A 14,898-nucleotide genomic window follows, 5' to 3' on the forward strand; every position below is an offset into this window, starting at 1 on the left:
AGAAAAAAGAAAACTTTATTTTTTTATTATTTGTTATTTGAGCATGTTTAAAATGTTGGAATTAGTAAAGAAATTACATTTATTCCCATTGCTTAAAAATCTCAGTAACCTTGGCCATATTTGTGTTTTTATCAGAGTTCATTGAAGCACATGTTCTTGGTAAGTTCTTTGTTGACTAAAAACAGTGGGATATGTAGTTTTGATGTGATCAATGAATGGGGAAAAATGAGACTTTTCACCAGAGCTGGTAATGGAGAAATTAGTCCACATTTAGTGGCTTTTTATTGGTAGATGTCAAGTAAATGGTGGAAATTCTGACAAAAATAACTTGTCAGAAGTTATTTTCCCCACAAAGACCTGTTGATAGGGATGAGAATCTTTAGCCACTTCATGATCCAATACGATTACAGAACAGTAGGCTACAATGCAACTAGATTTTAATTATTAACAAACATGCTGATTATGCAACCATAAACTGTCTTGTGTCCTGGTGAAGCTCTTAGGCACTCATGGGTCCAATATTTTTGCTCCTCAAAATCATGTGATAAGTTAGCTTTTAGATTAGGAAAGTACCGATATAAAAAATTGGGCCGATATTGATATTATGTTGGATTCCAATATTTAACTGTATGATAATATATATCAATATTGACATTAACAGCTTTAACTTTACTTCTCTGCTTTAGTTAAAACCCCCACCATCCTGCATTACATGACTGTGACTGTCACATGACCAAACAAACATCACATGGCTGACCAACCCGCTTTACTGAAGCACAGCCTGCAACAAAATGAAAATCAAGATTGGTTGTTAATATCAGCCCAGTTTTGCTTATCAAACCGCTACTGGTATATTGATGTCGACATGTCATCCATCCTGACTTAAGATAGGTGTTTTAACGTTTGTTAATCAAGACAGAGTTGTCATGTTAAAGGTTAAATTTCATCTCCTAACTCTGAATATGAAACAGTGCCAATAACATTGTTCACCTTTGATTTGGTGCTTTACCCATTTATTGTTTTTACAAATCAGTCATGATCAGTAAAAATTTGCTTTTTGACAAGAACCCAATAAAAAAGACTTTCATGTCAAAGTGAAAACTGATGATAGTATTATTAACTTAATAATAGTACTATTAATTTAATAAAAATACTTAATATAAGACGACTGATTGCATAAATATTCATCCCCTTTAAAGTGACTGACCTAATTTAGCAGCGGTCCAGCCAATTTGTGCAATTGGCCTCAGATTGAGTGGAATGGAGATCACCTGAGTGAAGTTACAGATTTTTAAAGACTATGATCTATCCATCCATCCATCCATTTTCTGTTCACCCTTGTCCCTAATGGGGTCGGGAGGGTTGCTGGTGCCCATCTCCAGCTACGTTCCGGGCGAGAGGCGGGGTACACCCTGGACAGGTCGCCAGTCTGTCGCAGGGCAACACAAAGACATACAGGACAAACAACCATGCACACACACACTCACACCTAGGGAGAATTTAGAGAAACCAATTGACCTGACAGTCATGTTTTTGGACTATGGGAGGAAGCCGGAGTACCCGGAGAGAACCCACGCATGCACAGGGAGAACATGCAAACTCCATGCAGAAAGACCCCGGCCGGGAATCGAACCCAGGACCTTCTTGCTGCAAGGCAACAGTGCTACCAACTGCGCCACTGTGCAGCCCTGACTATGATCTATTAAGTTTTTATTATTGTTTACAGTAAATTATAGTCACTTTTTGAAAACAGACTAAAATCAATCCTTTTACTGGAATCCAGACACATAAGAGGAAATTCTTTTAAAGTTTCAGGAATCTTCTCTAACATGTTTTACATATTTAAATTTCAACATGACTCAGCAAAGATATCACATCATCTTAAAGCATTCTGCTAATGGCAGTCAACTTAATTAAAGTATAAACTGTCCAATTAAAATAATTATTAAAAAAAAAACTTCCTTAAAATAGATTTTCATTGAGTTAAAACTAAAAGACTTCATAAAGTGAAGGATTTTTACTGTAATGGGAGGACAGGCAGTCTACACCTAACTACAACATAAATACACGCTGAGAACAAACTGTCCTCCCTCCCTGTCTCTCATGCGTTGTGACTGTAGCAGGAAGTGAGTCGTACGCTGGAATGCTGTCTGTCGTCTACTCTAAACATTACGCTGGGAGAGAGGAAGGGCAGATGAGAAAGGGGGCAGAGCTTTTAGACAGGAGCTGATTCACACACACACTTTCAGAGCCACACACTCCCATTTCACAAAACGCAGATCTCCGACAGCAGCAGCGGGTGTGTGCAGAATGATATGCTGCAGTCACACATTAGTCCTGGAGCTTGGGACGGATTTTTGGGACTCTTTCCGGACTATCAGGAGGAGATATTTTAAGGTGTGATCCTGTTGTCTTCCCAGGTGGCCGTGTCACTCTGCGAGCACTTTTAGAGTGACAGGGTGAGTGCTCACACTTCGGCAGCAGCTGCAGCTTCTTCAGTCTGATTCAACCTAAAGACATGATTATAGCTCTCACTACATCTTCCATCGGCTCTCTGGAGTTCAGGGTTGTGAGCTTAAAGTGGGGGTCGTCTCCGCACCGGGAGCTGGTAGCTGTAAAGCAGTCACGTCTGGAATGTGAAGCACGCCTTTGAAGTTATTTGGAATATGTCAGCCAGGAATGGGTGTGTATTTCTCAGGTTTGTAGGGTGGCATGCGACTTTTGGCAACTTTATAACCAAAACAAGACATAATGCTCATGCTGCAGGGGTAAATGTGTTGGATATGTTCCAAATGAATTGTTCTTTTAGTTGTTTTAAACACACTTCTTCCCTTTCTTGTCAGTATAAGTACACTTGTATTTTGGGAAGTTAAAGTCACGAGTCATTCGGACATTCTTGGCCTCAGTGATGACTTCTATTTTGGGTCTGACAGAGTAAAGGTTTAGGCTGTGTGTGATCCAGCCATGATGATCCTCCAAAGCATTCTGTTCATCTTTGCCAGATGGGCGAACGGTCAGCTGCAGTTGATACAGATGCTCCAGAGCGCTTCATACCCGAATGTGGTTTTCATCAAATTATGAATCATGACTAGTCACTCCTCTCCTCCAGTCTCTTCTCTATACTCTTCAAAAGTGTTGTAAAACCAGGGAATCTAACGTTTATTCAGCTTTAAGTGTTGCAGTGTTAAAATCCAGCATTTCCTTTTTAGTGAGTTTAATACCTAAGCAAAGTGAAGAGATCTTATCCACCCAGATCAGATCCAGGATCCAGGCTTCAGGGTTAGTGATCCCTGTGACATTTCAGATGCTCAGGTTGGTTGGAATGCTAAAGGGCCACCAAGGCAGAGGAGATGTCTGTCAGAGATGACTGAACAGTAGCAGCTGATCGTTTTCCATGCTTTAGTCATTTTACTCTTGATAATAAAGGTAAACTGGCTAGTATATAGAATTAGAGCTTTAATCTTTGGAATAAAACACCTCACACTTTATTTGATATAAAAGCTGGAGGTGAAATGATGTTTGCATTGTTAGATTCTGATTTTGTAGAAATTCACAGTTTATGTATGAGCTTCACTACTTCTGATGATGCCCAACTTCCTAGTTTTGATGCATTCATTGACAAATTAGCATGCAACTAAACGAGACAGGGATCTGAAACTAGGGCTCCAACTAGTGATTATTTTATTCAAATAATCATTTATCGGATATCTTTATTGGATGAGGATATTCAATAAAGGTAAAGATAAAAAAAAAAATTGGCACAAATTTCCCCAATTTTTTATCTGATTAAGGCATAATGCATAGAAAATTGAAACAAATAATTCAGCTCATTTAAAAAAAAGAAAATAAACATTTTCTTGTCTAGAATACCATAATATTTCCTCAGTGCATGCTTAATTATTTGAAGCAAAGGATCCATCTGCAGCTAGAAAAATGCTTCTGACATCAACATTTGAAATTTCAGCCCTTTCTGATTGACTTGTCAATACAGTGGAAAGCTGATTGTTTATTTTTTGGATTAACCAGTTAACAGTAGGATAGCAAAACATGTGTACTTTTAGATTTTTTTATTTTTTACAATTTGCAGTTGGTGAAGATAAAACAATGCCTCTTAAGGAATTCAGCGTAGAACTGATTTAAAGCAGATTTTTTTTTCATCTTAAATACACAGTGTGTGTATTTCGTACAGTTTTGGCTCAATTGCTGTTCTGAATACGATGTTTTCAGCAATCTGCCGTTTTTAGTTTGTATTCTCCAATAAATTATTTATTTATTACTTCATCAGTTGACTATCATTTCAATAGCCAGTTCATTACGATTAATCTGATAAATCGTTTCAGCCCTATCTGTAACAGCAATCTGTAATTAAAGATAATATATGCTATTTTATTGCACCATTTTATTCTTCTAATTCAGCAGTTTTGCATTGTACATGGAGAGTGTGTCCTAGTCCAAGTGAAGGACTAAATGAATAGCAGGGTGTTCAGTATCGTTCTCATTGCTGGTTTAAACAATAGTAAAAGAAAAAAAAACAATGTGTGTTGCAGCATTGCTGTGTTAAAAATATGAGTGTAATGATTCATTCTGACACATTTCTTTGGTTGTTAAATTTGTCTTTCTGGTTTCGGAAGTTTCCCGTCCTATGCGGTTCTCAGGAAAGCTGAAGCAGGGCTCACTTCAGCCTAAATTCCTCTTTGCTTGGTAATTCGTAGGAACTGCTCCGTGCATTTCAGCAGCATCAGTTCTGAAATGCTGCTGATTTTCAGAACTGATGCTGAAATCATCAGTATTTTTGCATCAAGCAAATACTTGATGCAAAAAATCAAGTATTTGCATTAATTTTAGAGGTGCCACCATCCCAGTCAATTCTTCACATAATTTCTGCTCTTGCAAGATTTTTTTTTTTTAACTTTCACTGCTAGTCCTGGAGCACTACAAGCTTTAATCTCCAAACAAGATAGTTTTGTCTTCCTCCCCCACGCTGCACTTCCATAATCCCTGCTTTAATATCTCACATTGCCAGCGGTGCGTTTATTTTTTATGTAAAATTGAGCACTGGATTACTAATGTCAGGAATGGAGGAGCATGATTGAACATGCCACTCTGCTGTCTGCACAGGGTGGCCTGATGCGTTTGTGATATGTATATGGGTGGAAACACAGCTCAGAGCTGCTGGGAGCATCAGAAGCAGACTTTGCTTCCTGTAAAACCACTGCCTCCCAGACAAATCAGCAGTGCTGGAAACCAGTTGCAAAAGAATTACAGCATTTGTCTTCTTGTCGAGAACTGCAATAAAAATACTGAGTAAGCTCTTCGCATCGGTGTGTTTTGTCCTGTGGTGGAATTCAGGCTTGTGTTTGTCAGGGAATACAAGCAGAGTTACAACGGCGTTAGACTGAAGCTCAGGCAAAGCAAACAGCAACAATCAGCATTAACCCACTCACTGCCATTGCCCTCAAGCTGCCGCTCATGTTTTCTTTGATTTAACACAAGCTTCTCGGCTTAACGTTTTGCTTTTTAAATTGTTAAGTTATCAAAGGGAACTTGGAAAAATGCATTTTGTCACTAAAGAACAGACAGGCTGACAAGAGTTGATAAAGTTTCTAAGAGTCTTCTACTAGAACAAGAAAAGAAAAGCCAGCGAGATCTGCTTGGAGAAATGAATGCGTCTGATCTGTGCCATTGCAGCCAGCTGGTAATTATTTCCCAGCGTGAACAAACCCCAGCTATAACATGTAGCCACAAGCCCAAAGTGTTTATGTCCTGCTGGGCCTGAGGTCTGCTCTCATTGGCCACTCACTTAATCTCTGGGCACCTTTACCTACCTGAGATACCAAAGGTTGCCAATGGATTTTAAGCATCTTTATAGCTTTATAACAAGCGGTGGTTCACTGTAGTTGTCATCCATCATATATAAATAGATAATTAACATAGCTTTTTTCTCTTGGACTTTAGTTTTCTAAAAGCTTTTGCTTCACCCTGGTTGTCAGTTGTGTGGGTTTCCACTGTGGAGCCCAAATCTGGGTTGTTTATGTAAATAATGTCTGCTGAAGCTGAAACATGTTCCTCTCCACAGAAGAGTCCAGGGTGGGATCAAATACCCTGAAATCAGACCAATACAGCATTTATCCTACAACATTTCAAGGTTATTATGGTTTAAAAGCCAAGTAAAGTCACTCCAGACAGTGTGGTAACACGTAACTGTAAATGGACTTTAAATGAACTGCATTGATCCCGAATCAAGAGTCTGTGTGGGAGAGGTCAGTGGTTCCAGTTAGGAAAATAAAAATCTGTCACAGTGACCACACTTGCTAACTTTAGTAGAGTCACTCCAGACCCTATTTAAAAGTACACAGTGCAGCGTTAGCAAACTTTAAATTAATCACTGACACAGACATCATTGTTTCCTCAATTTTGGCGTTAGAGGAAAACTCTCACCAACGCTGCAAAAACACAAAGTCATACCAAGTATGTTTGTCTAGTTTCTAGTGCAAAGACCTTACTACATTTGCAATAAGACAAAACTAAGTCACAAGTAAATTTCCAGCACAATAAAGGAGGTTGTTTTAAGTAAATAATTTGAGTAACGTCCCATAAGTAACAATATAGCAGTAGAACCAGTACCTTTTCATCAATATTAAGAAATTATTCACTTAAAACAAGCTCCTCCATCTTGCTGAAAAGTTACTTGTATGTGAGTTTTGTCTTATTTCAAAGGTACCACAATATATAAGGTAGAAACTAAACCAAGAACATTTGGCAAGATTTAGTGTTTTTGCAGCTCTGTCAAGGTCAAGGTTTCAACCTGAGGTTTTCATCCAGAACTTGTGCACAATGGGTACACTCTGAAAATAATTTATATTATGCTAAAGTCAAAAAATGTTAAATTTTTTTTAGTTAATCTCCTTGTTATCTCTCAAAGGGGTATTTACCACCACTACCAACTATCAAGTATGATGGTATCTTTCAAACGTAAAAACTGTTAATGATCAACATTACTTGAATGTGACAAAATGTTAGTACTATTTAAAATAAAATAGATGCTTTTGATTAAGAGGACTATATTTTAAAATGCTCCTGTATCTCAGTGATGCAAACAGAGACGGCTTGTTACACTAATTCCAGTGAATCTCAGGAGTTTGTCTAACCAAACAATGAGCAAACAATCAAGATTTGGGTCACATTCTGAAGCAAAAGATGTTTAAAATAACAAACAAGGACGCTCTTGTTTGTCTAGATGGGAATCATGTTTTGGACAAAGGGATCATTCTTCCCAACACCCACAACTAGGATCTGCACATGCTTAAAGTTTCCATGGCTGAGAATCTTTTTTTTTTTTTTTTTATTTTGGATCTTTGCTGCTTTAATATTTCTCTGATCATTAGGAGGAGGGCTTGCTGTACAAACTGACGTCATGAGAGTGGAGTTTTCCAGAGCCGGGTGTTTCCCTCCTGAATCTGAAAGGAGGCGGTGTACAGTCAAAGCTTTTCACTGTGTTTGCGTAGAAATATGCCAACATTTATGGGATTCTCCACTGCTGCTGACGGTCAAAGATGAACAGAGAAACATGTTCATATGTTTATATAGTGCAAGTCAAACCAGACTGCTTTAAGGTACATTATTGACATTATTTTATTTTTTTGTAATCTTTTTGTTTAGTTTTGGGAAGCGATCAGCAGGCAGCCTGCGGCGTGGATGTGAATGCATCGTCCTTGAACCCTCAGAAATGATTGTGGTGAGTTTATTTCTCTGCTTTTTAAACTCCTGCTCAGAGCAGACTTCCTTTGTTGTTATGAAAAGTGTGAAATCTGATTTATTTTCTAAGATAAATAAGCATGGAAAAAGAAAATGTGGCAGATGTTTATTTTTTTCTCACTTTATTCGCATTGTCATTCCTTTATTGTATCCTTTCTTGTCATTATGTTCACTTTCCTTCCATGTACCCTTCCTATGTTCCTTCTTTCTTGCTTTCTTCTTTCCTTCCCGATTTCCCTGCTTACTTATTTCCTTTCATATACTCACTGTGGCCACTTTTTCTTCTTCCTTCATTCCTTCTTTCTTCTATTTCTGATTTTTTTCTCCTTGCTTTCTTCCTTCTTTGTGTTATTCCTTCTTTCCTCACTTGTGTCCCTTTTTTGTCCTCCATCATTTCTGTTTCCTTCCTCATTCTAATTGACTTCATTCTTTGATTACTTCCTTTCAGTTTCATTCTTCTTTCCTTCCACTTTTATGTTCTACTTCTCTTTTGTCCTCCATTTATTCCTTCTATATTCCCTTCATTCTTTTTTCTTCTTTATTTGCTTTTGTCCTTCCTTCCTTAATAACTTCCTTCATTAATTTCATCCTACTCTTTACTTTTTTGTGTCCTGCTTCCATCTTTCTGCCTTTGCCTCATTCCTTCCTTCTGCTCTTCCTATCCCTTACCTTTCCTTGTCTTCCTACTGTTCACTATAGAAGTATCTTCCATAAATATGAAGCCAATTTTAGTTTATATTTTAAAATGAAAGTAAATGCTGGGAGCTCAGTATGAAAGGCTTCCTCTGTGTAAATCCACTGAAGCTTCAGAAAACAGCCATTAACGTGGACATGAGTTCACTCGCATGTTGCATCATGTCTTAATGGATTATTGTTAAACCCACAGTTATCCACTTACCACCTGCAGTGTGAAAGTTGCATCATCCTGTGTGGCCTGCTATATAAACTATATCACGTTTTAACACAAACTGGGCTTTAGATTGGAGGTCCATTCAACATGTAGATATGTTTGATATATTATTAAGGATCAAGACCTTTGTGTTCATTAAATTTAGATTTTTCCCTCTTAATGCGGCTTTGCTAAAATTAAAAGTTGCTGAGAATGAAATTTCCCCTCATAGCGAAGTACAGCGGCCAAGTTGGCAGCAGGAAACAGTCATCTGCTGAACAGAAACTAACTGGGGCCTGAAGTCACCCCATAGACTGCTGAGGATCCTGCCAAGACACATTCAAACAGCTGCAACTTCAAGTCTGTTAATACACCAATGCAATGCATTGGATCTGTTGACCTTTCAACTTGCAGTCTTGAACGCATCACAGTTTAAAACTTGAAGACGTGAAGAAAGCCCAACTGGAAGTTTATTTTAAAATGAATCTGCCACCTTTTCACAGATGAACCCATCCTCAGAGTGAGGTTTTATTCTTGGAGGCTTCATAAATAACACAGAAAGTAAAAGTCCTAATATTAATTATCAGTTTCGTGCTACATCAGGCCTGAGAAGGTTTAGATTACATGAGACACCAAAAAGCTACAGATATGACATCATCAGTAAAATACTACTGCAACATTTCTTATCAATGTCCTCAGTACTAAACCCGGAGCATTACTTTGTAACTACATCACTCCACTTTGGACAAGGTTTGTGTCGATAAGATGGCTTTTTATGGTCTATGGCTTCATGAAAGATAAATGTGCTCATATTTATGATCAGTCCATAAAGAATAAATGAAAGCCACTAAATCAAATCTTATGGCTCAAATAAAAAAACAAATCTTGGTACAAATATGCTGATTTTATTGATGGGTTTAACATGAAGCTAAGTGCTGAATACTGATCATGTGCAAAAAACTGTCCTTGTTTTCTAGCTTCATCCAGCCACACTGTACAAACAGATGAAAGCAGCTTTCTAACAGATACACGCTTCACCCATTAAAATGACAAACTTCAGTGTATTTTATGTCAGTTTTATCTCATATTCTAAGTAGAAGGACATTTATTTTTATTAATAAAACACCTTGATGTAGTAGTGATTCTGCCACCACCATATCTCATCATGTGAATGTACGGCTGCATAAAATCCATTTTATTTTCAAAGTTCCTTTTTATTTTTTCCCCAAGTAACAATTTTTCCATTTTTATTTCTGCATCTTCAAGCTTCTCTATGTGTATTAACTCAATAACAACAATTTAACAAATCAACAGCCAAATATTTCCATATTTCCTCTTGTTCAAGTTTCATAGTGCTGTGTTTTAGCAGAACGTTAAATGGTTTTGCAAAGTGTTTAAAAGTATTTTAAAAAAATTCCAGAACTTAAACATTATGGGAAAAACTTAGAAATTCACGTTTTTATGACCTTCTTTTTGAAATGCATTTCAGTTGTCATCACCAAAATGTCAGATAAAGAAACCTGCAAACAGTAAATACTTCCAAAATAATTTTTTTCTAAAAGAATATAGTTTTTGACACAGAGCAGCAAAACAAACCCTCACCTTGCTTTTTTCTGATTTTTGGTCTTCAGTGGTGCATTATTTTGTTGGGATGCATATTATATTGGCACTAACATCGGTATCGGCCTAGGTTTGTCATTTTTTTAACATTATTGTCAGATATAGATATAGACAAAATTTCCATTTCGCTGCACCCTATTATTTTGTTGTGGAATCTTGCACAAACTCTCACAAAAATACAATGAAAAATGCAGTCATAATCTGACAGGAAGTGATGAAACTGTTTTTTATTTAATGTTTTTGTGTTTTTTAACACATAATAAAAATCTCACCCACGAAGAAGCACTGCAGTCTTTCAAGGAAGTGCAAGCATGCCCTACTTTCATCTTCCTTCCAAGAAAAGCAGCAGAGGTAACCTGCATGCTGTCAGTGTGCAGGAATGACAACAGGCTTCCACCGCTGCAATAACAGCGCGTCTTCATTTCACATAATTGCCGTCTCCATGAGTGCAGATGGGACAACAACTCCATCAGATCCTCCACCCTTATTAGCACCACCACCCTGGTCTGCCTGCCTGCTAGCTGTTGCTTTTGCTATCCCAGAAGCCAAACCGTTTCATAATTACAGAGCAGGATGGATCAGAGGTTCCCTGCTGCAAAGTTTCCACTCGGCTCCATGAAGCTGCAGTGAAATGAGCACATTCATCCGCTGCCGAGGTGCCTGTACTGTACACACACACACACATGCACACACACAGCTCAGTGAGAGCAATTAGACACACAAACACGCTTTTATGCCCTCTCTAGCACACAACTCTGCTGCCGTTGTCATGGCAGCCGTTGGTAAGGCGGAGTGAGGTTTTTAGCAGCGTAATCCCAAAGGTTGAGCTGCAAGAAATGTGAAAAATAGCGAGAGAGATGAGAAGGATTGGGCCCCGAATATGAAGATAGAAAAACTATTTTAGGATTCTCTAGTAGGATGAGAGTCGTCCTGTTCCAGTTTTCCATGTTTTTTCTCCTTCTCCTCATTCATTATGAATGGAAGCAGGGATTTAACCAGATTTTAACTTGAGGTAGCAAAGTGTCTTTTTCTGCACGGAACTTCATCTTTGTTTATGTCTGCCTGTCAGTCCGCCTCTCTCCCAGCTCACCACTCTCATACAAATTCCTCACCGTCTCTTGTTTCATGATGCGAGCATCCTCTGACGTCAGTGTGCGCCGCACAGCCCACACACACACTTCTATTTTTACGCAACCAGAGAGGCGGGAGGCATGAGGGACATGGGGGAGTTTTGTTGTTATTATTTTGTTTTCTTTTGCTGATGGGAGGATGAGGAAGAGGAGAGGGGTGTGAATGAAGACGAAGACAGTCACTCCCCTTCTATCCGTGTTGCTTGCAGGTGGACTATATGGATGAAAATGAGGAGTACTTTCAGCGACAAGCCTCGCACCGACAGTCCCGGCGGCGCTTTCGGAAGATCAACCAGAAAGGCGAGCGACAGACTATCATCGACACGGTGGACCCGTACCCCACTGGAAAGCCGCCCGTAGCCCGGGGTTACCACACGGTGAGTTTCAGCCAATGTTTATCCTCGCCAGAGCCGCTCCTCCGCTGTAATCACCGTTAGAATAACTTTGTGTTTTCTGCTTTTAGCTGATCTGGTCAGAGAAGGTTGTGTGTTGTGCTGTGGTGTCTGATGTTTTTGGGGGTGCTCCCTTTGCCCTGCCCTTCTGCTCCTTCATGCTTTCTTCTGATCTTTGCTGATGTAAATCGTTTCCCTTCTTCTTGTTGGATTAGAGTTGCTCTACTTCTGTGTCTGTTTAGAGACTCTTGAGACCGTTCAGCTTTCTGTTTGTTGATCTGTCGTCTTTTTAATGAATGTTTCTGTAGTTTGTTCAGCGCGTTTAATTGAGTCTCTTCTGGAACCATGTTTGGTGTCAGAGTAGCTCTATTTGTGATTCATGTTGGGATGTTTGTGATCTATTTAAACTGACTGGCTAAGTCATCAGGTCTTTTTCGTAGCGATGTTGCAGTTTGAGTGAATTTACGAAAAAAGGTAATGGCACGTTTTCTTCCAGCTGATAGGCAGTGCACATGTACTGGAGGTGGAGAGAGAAATGCTACAGCTGGAGAAAACTCCACTTTCTTTAAAAAGAATTCAAACCACACCAGTCAGGCTTTTCCTGACTGAGACCGATCCATGATTTTTTTCGACATCTGCTCCGCCAGTCCCAATATTTTTACTAAGGATTATAATGTATAAGACATTGGTCTGCAACTTGTGCCTCTTTGAACCTTCCACAATGGCTCTTTATAACTTTGATTTACAATTAAATAGATCCAGTTATGGTGTTTGAATATGGATACAAGAAATGCAAGTTTTTATATATTTGCACTGAATTTCTGCAAAGAATGACACTGTGAAAGTATCAGTATTAATTTTGATGCATTTAATAATTGAAAATAAATTCTCAATATTTGAGCTGCAGATCAAAACTAAATTGTCAGATTTCGATCTATTTTTTATCTTTGAAGAAAAATTAGCTGGTTGCTGATTGTTGTTCCTCCACATAAACTCTTTGCACTCTAGTTTATTTCCCTGGGAAAAGAAAGGTCAAAGAAATAAGTATATAGCCATCATGCAGTTTCTGCACACAACTTCCTGTTCCAAAGCGTTTCACAGCATTCCTCTCGTTCCCAGCGTTCCCTCGGGTCCTCGTCAGGGTACTCGTCTGTTTTTGTCTACGACTTTGTGAATCTGTTGCTCTTTAAGAGGAGAAACGTAATCTCCTTCCAGCTTTTATCACACCCCACTCTGATCTCCAAATACATGCTGGATGGTTCTGAACTTTCTCATGGCCCGACATCTCTGCATGAACTCTGAACTCTGTGCTCGGAACAAATCCTGTGAGAAGGATGGAGCCTGCACCATGACAACCAGCATTACCAAAAGAGAGCAAACTTAGAGGTACAGTATGGAAGGCAGATTATTTAACAATAACGCTATTGCTGAAGGAGAAGGTTGGCGTGACAGAGAATATTGGCGGTTGCTAAACTGGCATAGTATGCTAATCTGTAGCATTTAAAACGCCAGGCACAACCCAAACGTTCCTTCCTTCCTCCCTGAGGCTTGTTGAGGAGGAGAGAAACACAGCAAAGAAATTCTTTGAAGCAAAAGAAAAAAAGGTCTTATCTCAGTCATCATCTTTAAGGTAGACGTGAGGACAGGTGTGGAACCATGGAGAGAAAATCAGTCCATAATCTCTACTTCTTCATGCCTATAGATGCCTGGAGAACATGCATCCAAGCCAAACAAACATCAAGGCTAAACAAAAACATTGTTCCACGTCGCCATCTTTAAGATGATACAGGATGATTAAACAGCATTTTGCCCTTTGAAAAACTGGTAAAGTGGTTAAATTCTGTTAAAATGAGACACTAAGAAACGCCCAAGATTTAAATGCTGTTTAGATATATATTAGAAGGGACTTAAAAGTCTGTTGATTTTTTTTTTATGTGAAATTATTGAAGCTCAAAATGTATTATGTTTGTTTCTTTATGACTCATCAAAGGCACTTTTTAAGAGATGTTTATATGCACAGACTCATCTTGTCATCAGATCAAGATCTGTAGCAGGGTTTAAAATTTTCCTTCTGTTTTCACATTTGTACATAGAAATTAGGGATAAATCTGCATAATTTTCTTAATTTTGGGAGATTGGCAGGTCAGGCTTTTTATAGATTGGCAGTGAGTTAGGGCAATTTAATAAGTATTATGATTAATTATTTAGCTGCTTGTTCTATATTAATCATAAAGTTGAAAACATGATCAGATCCATGAAAAGAAAGTGAAAGACATCTAAATTTAAAAGCAAAAACATCTTTTTGTTTAAATAAAATCCTGTTAGTAGAGAAACACACAGTAGGCATTTTAATATCTTCATCTCTAATTTTGTGCTTAGCTAATCATGTTTAAATGTCAGTCATAATACTTGGTGAATCCTGAAATAACCGATTTCTTTGCTAGAAGCATCAGTGGCCTTCCTGATTAAAGAGAGATTGTTGTATAACTCTCAGGTCCCAGATTGTTTGCAGGCAGCTGTGTGAACCCCTCCTGTCCCTGAGCAACACTGGGTCCAGGTCGTAAGCTGCTGCAGAGCTCCAAGGGTGAAAAAGTAAAGTCAGACTCAACTCAGATTGAAGCTCCCAGTGGGGGGGCTCACAAAGACAAACAATCTGAAGCTGAGCTGTTGTTAAGGGAACTTTATTAGGCCCTTAAGGTTCAAACATAATGGGGGATAATTCCTTAAACACAAACAGAGTCTGCTCTCATGACTGTAAGCATGTTTATTTTCTGATCTGAATGAATTATGTTACACAGAGGACTGAACTGGGATTAATATTAACATCCATTAGCTGATGAACATCACTAGAGTTCAATACATCACCTGTTACTCTGTAAAGCCAGAGATTAATCAATTCAGAAGTGATTTATTACGTTTATTTCCAAAGTGCAGGAAAATCATAGTGGTTTGTCATGTTGATCAAAGAAATAAGCATCTATAAGATTAATCTTACTGCCTGTTTAAGGGCTGCAATGCAAACATCACATTAGGTTGCACAATAATTTAGACCACATTGTCTCTGTTGAGTGTTCATCCTGCAGAAAGTTGTGCAGTAAAGGGATTCAGGATT

General features: G+C 38.5%; 1 protein-coding gene across 13 annotated transcripts in view; it reads left to right on the forward strand.

The window, feature by feature from the left end:
* The window catches only part of rapgef2b (Rap guanine nucleotide exchange factor 2b), a 101,211-nt gene that overhangs the window by 45,201 nt on the left and 41,112 nt on the right, over nucleotides 1-14,898 (forward strand). For 9 of the 13 annotated variants that reach the window (XM_028009793.1, XM_028009794.1, XM_028009800.1 and 6 more), the window contains exons 5-6: nucleotides 7,660-7,735; nucleotides 11,604-11,771. In XM_028009793.1, the coding sequence (XP_027865594.1) occupies nucleotides 7,660-7,735; nucleotides 11,604-11,771 (244 nt within the window). Of the gene's footprint in view, nucleotides 1-2,254; nucleotides 2,699-7,659; nucleotides 7,736-11,603; nucleotides 11,772-14,898 lie in introns of those variants that run through there. The other 4 variants (XM_028009802.1, XM_028009803.1, XM_028009804.1 and 1 more) reach the window with 4 other exon arrangements.

The sequence above is a fragment of the Xiphophorus couchianus genome, chromosome 23 (genome assembly GCF_001444195.1).
Source record: "Xiphophorus couchianus chromosome 23, X_couchianus-1.0, whole genome shotgun sequence".
Lineage (NCBI taxonomy): Eukaryota > Metazoa > Chordata > Actinopteri > Cyprinodontiformes > Poeciliidae > Xiphophorus > Xiphophorus couchianus.